The 2,105-nt window shown below is 44.6% G+C and overlaps 1 protein-coding gene across 9 annotated transcripts in view; it reads left to right on the forward strand.

The window, feature by feature from the left end:
• The window catches only part of auts2a (activator of transcription and developmental regulator AUTS2 a), a 40,490-nt gene that overhangs the window by 23,431 nt on the left and 14,954 nt on the right, over positions 1 to 2,105 (forward strand). For 5 of the 9 annotated variants that reach the window (XM_014025909.1, XM_014025901.1, XM_014025905.1 and 2 more), the window contains exons 4-5: positions 726 to 958; positions 1,893 to 1,937. In XM_014025909.1, the coding sequence (XP_013881363.1) occupies positions 726 to 958; positions 1,893 to 1,937 (278 nt within the window). The remainder of the gene's footprint in view (positions 1 to 725; positions 959 to 1,892; positions 1,938 to 2,105) is intronic. The other 4 variants (XM_014025906.1, XM_014025907.1, XM_014025908.1 and 1 more) reach the window with 3 other exon arrangements.

A 2,105-nucleotide genomic window follows, 5' to 3' on the forward strand; every position in this document is an offset into this window, starting at 1 on the left:
TCACTTTTAAACTGGCGTTATAATGGCTGAAACAGACTTGTTACTGGACTTCTTTAACAGTGCGTGTGTGTGTGTGTGTGTGTGTGTGTGTGTGTATGTGTGTGTGTGTGTGTCATTTTCACCTGGAACAATCCTCATGAGCAGGAAATCAATTTCTCCGATGCAGAACGGAGCGAGCTGGATTTTGTTCAAAAGATACTAATGAAATTTTTATGAAGAGAAAATTCCGCCCACACTCCCAGTCCAATAAAGTCAAGAAATGAATGTCGAAAATATTGTATCGTGCCACTGTGGAATAGGGAGGATAAAGTTACTCTGGAGGAGACAGTCTCTCATGGTGGATTTTGTTGAATTTAGAAGAAAAGCCAATAATTACATGGAAATCTAGTCGTTCTCCACAGGTTGCTCAAAGGTTATTAGAACAACAGATGCTGCCGTCTCAGAGGGACTGTAGTGGATCAAATCACAGCGTTTGATGGGTCCAGCAGTCAGACAAATCTAATCATCTTGAGCTTTCCTTAAACTCAAAATGACATGCCAACAATCCCATTCAGTTTCTGCTTCTTTCCTTCTCTGATACATTACTTTTTTGGTGATATATTTCTAAATCTAAAACACATCTACAGGAAAGCTTTAAACTTTCGACACAAACCCTCGGTTTATGTGGCAGCAAACCCTGAGAGACCTCTCCTGTTTCCAATCTTTCCTTTCTTCCATCCCTCCAGAGCAAGACCTTCTACGTCAGGAGCTCAACACGCGTTTCCTGGCCTCCCAGAGTGCAGACCGCGGCGCATCGCTGGGCCCTCCGCCCTACCTGCGCACCGAGTTCCACCAGCACCAGCATCAGCACCAGCACCAACACACCCACCAGCACACGCACCAGCACACCTTCACGCCATTCCCCCACGCCATCATGCCCACCCCAGCACCGCCCATGGTGCGTACCCCTGCCAGAAATGTGAGGATAAGTAGAACACACCTGTGTTGGGTTGGAGGGGGTTTTCCTGTTTTTATTCTAATGAGAACTTTTCCAGAGGAGGGGGCAGGGACAGCTCTGAAAGTCTTTTTGCTTTGTGGTTGTAGAAGAGATTTTACACAATCTGGACATGTGTGTGAGCAGCAGAGACTTGTGGGTTTCTGTGGTGGCTTTTCAATGATGACCATGTGTGCATGCTACAGCAGTGTCTTTATTCTCCCAGAAAGCCTTTCTACTATTTTCTCTGGCACGCGCTAAAACTCCAGACTTTGAATGCTGTTATTTTCTAAATTGGCAATAACTTGCCCAAAGCATGCAGACTTTAGAGCCAGCTTCAGAACATAATGCTCCTAATTCATTCTGAATTTAATGACATCATTTGGTCCTGTTTGAGGCTTTTCATTACTGGCAAATGCATAACATTAAAAATGCCGCTCTCTGTTGGGAGCGACCACAGGCAGTGGGTGCCTCGTTCTAAAGCTCACATAAGCACACATTCATAACAGTGTGGAGCATTTCCTTGGCTCTGATGATACCTCAAAGGCATCGTGGTGAGTCTTCTGACAGCTAATGAGGCCATAAAAAGGCTCTTTATGACTGCACTGTTTAGTCTTGACTGTGGAAATGTTCGCTCTGAGCCTTCAACCAAACACGGCCCAGCCCACACCAACGTACAAGGTCTTAACCTAATCACCACGAGGGAGAATAAAAACAGGTTTTCTCTGGAAGCATCTAAACTAAAGTACCACTTGACGTCTCAGCTCTTGTTTTGTTTGCATGCTCTCTGTTTTTAAAAAATGCTATTTCACGTAATGCCTGAATTAAAGAAGTCCATCTCAACCCTGTGATAATGTATTCACAGGTTGCCCTCTCCTCTCTACAATCTGTACTTAGCTCTTTTTCATTTCTCCTACAGTTTGACAAATACCCAACAAAAGTTGACCCCTTCTACAGACACAGTGTGAGTTTTTACTGCATACTATCAAGCTGCAGAGCAGTTCGTTGCTTTCTCATCACACTGTTTCCCATTAGTATCACCTCTGTGTGTGTGTATGTGTGTGTGTGTGTGTGTGTGTGTGTGTGTGTGTGTGTGTGTGTGTGTGTGTGTGTGTGTGTGTGTGTGTGTGTG

This window comes from Austrofundulus limnaeus, unplaced genomic scaffold, assembly GCF_001266775.1.
Source record: "Austrofundulus limnaeus strain Quisiro unplaced genomic scaffold, Austrofundulus_limnaeus-1.0 Scaffold508, whole genome shotgun sequence".
Lineage (NCBI taxonomy): Eukaryota > Metazoa > Chordata > Actinopteri > Cyprinodontiformes > Rivulidae > Austrofundulus > Austrofundulus limnaeus.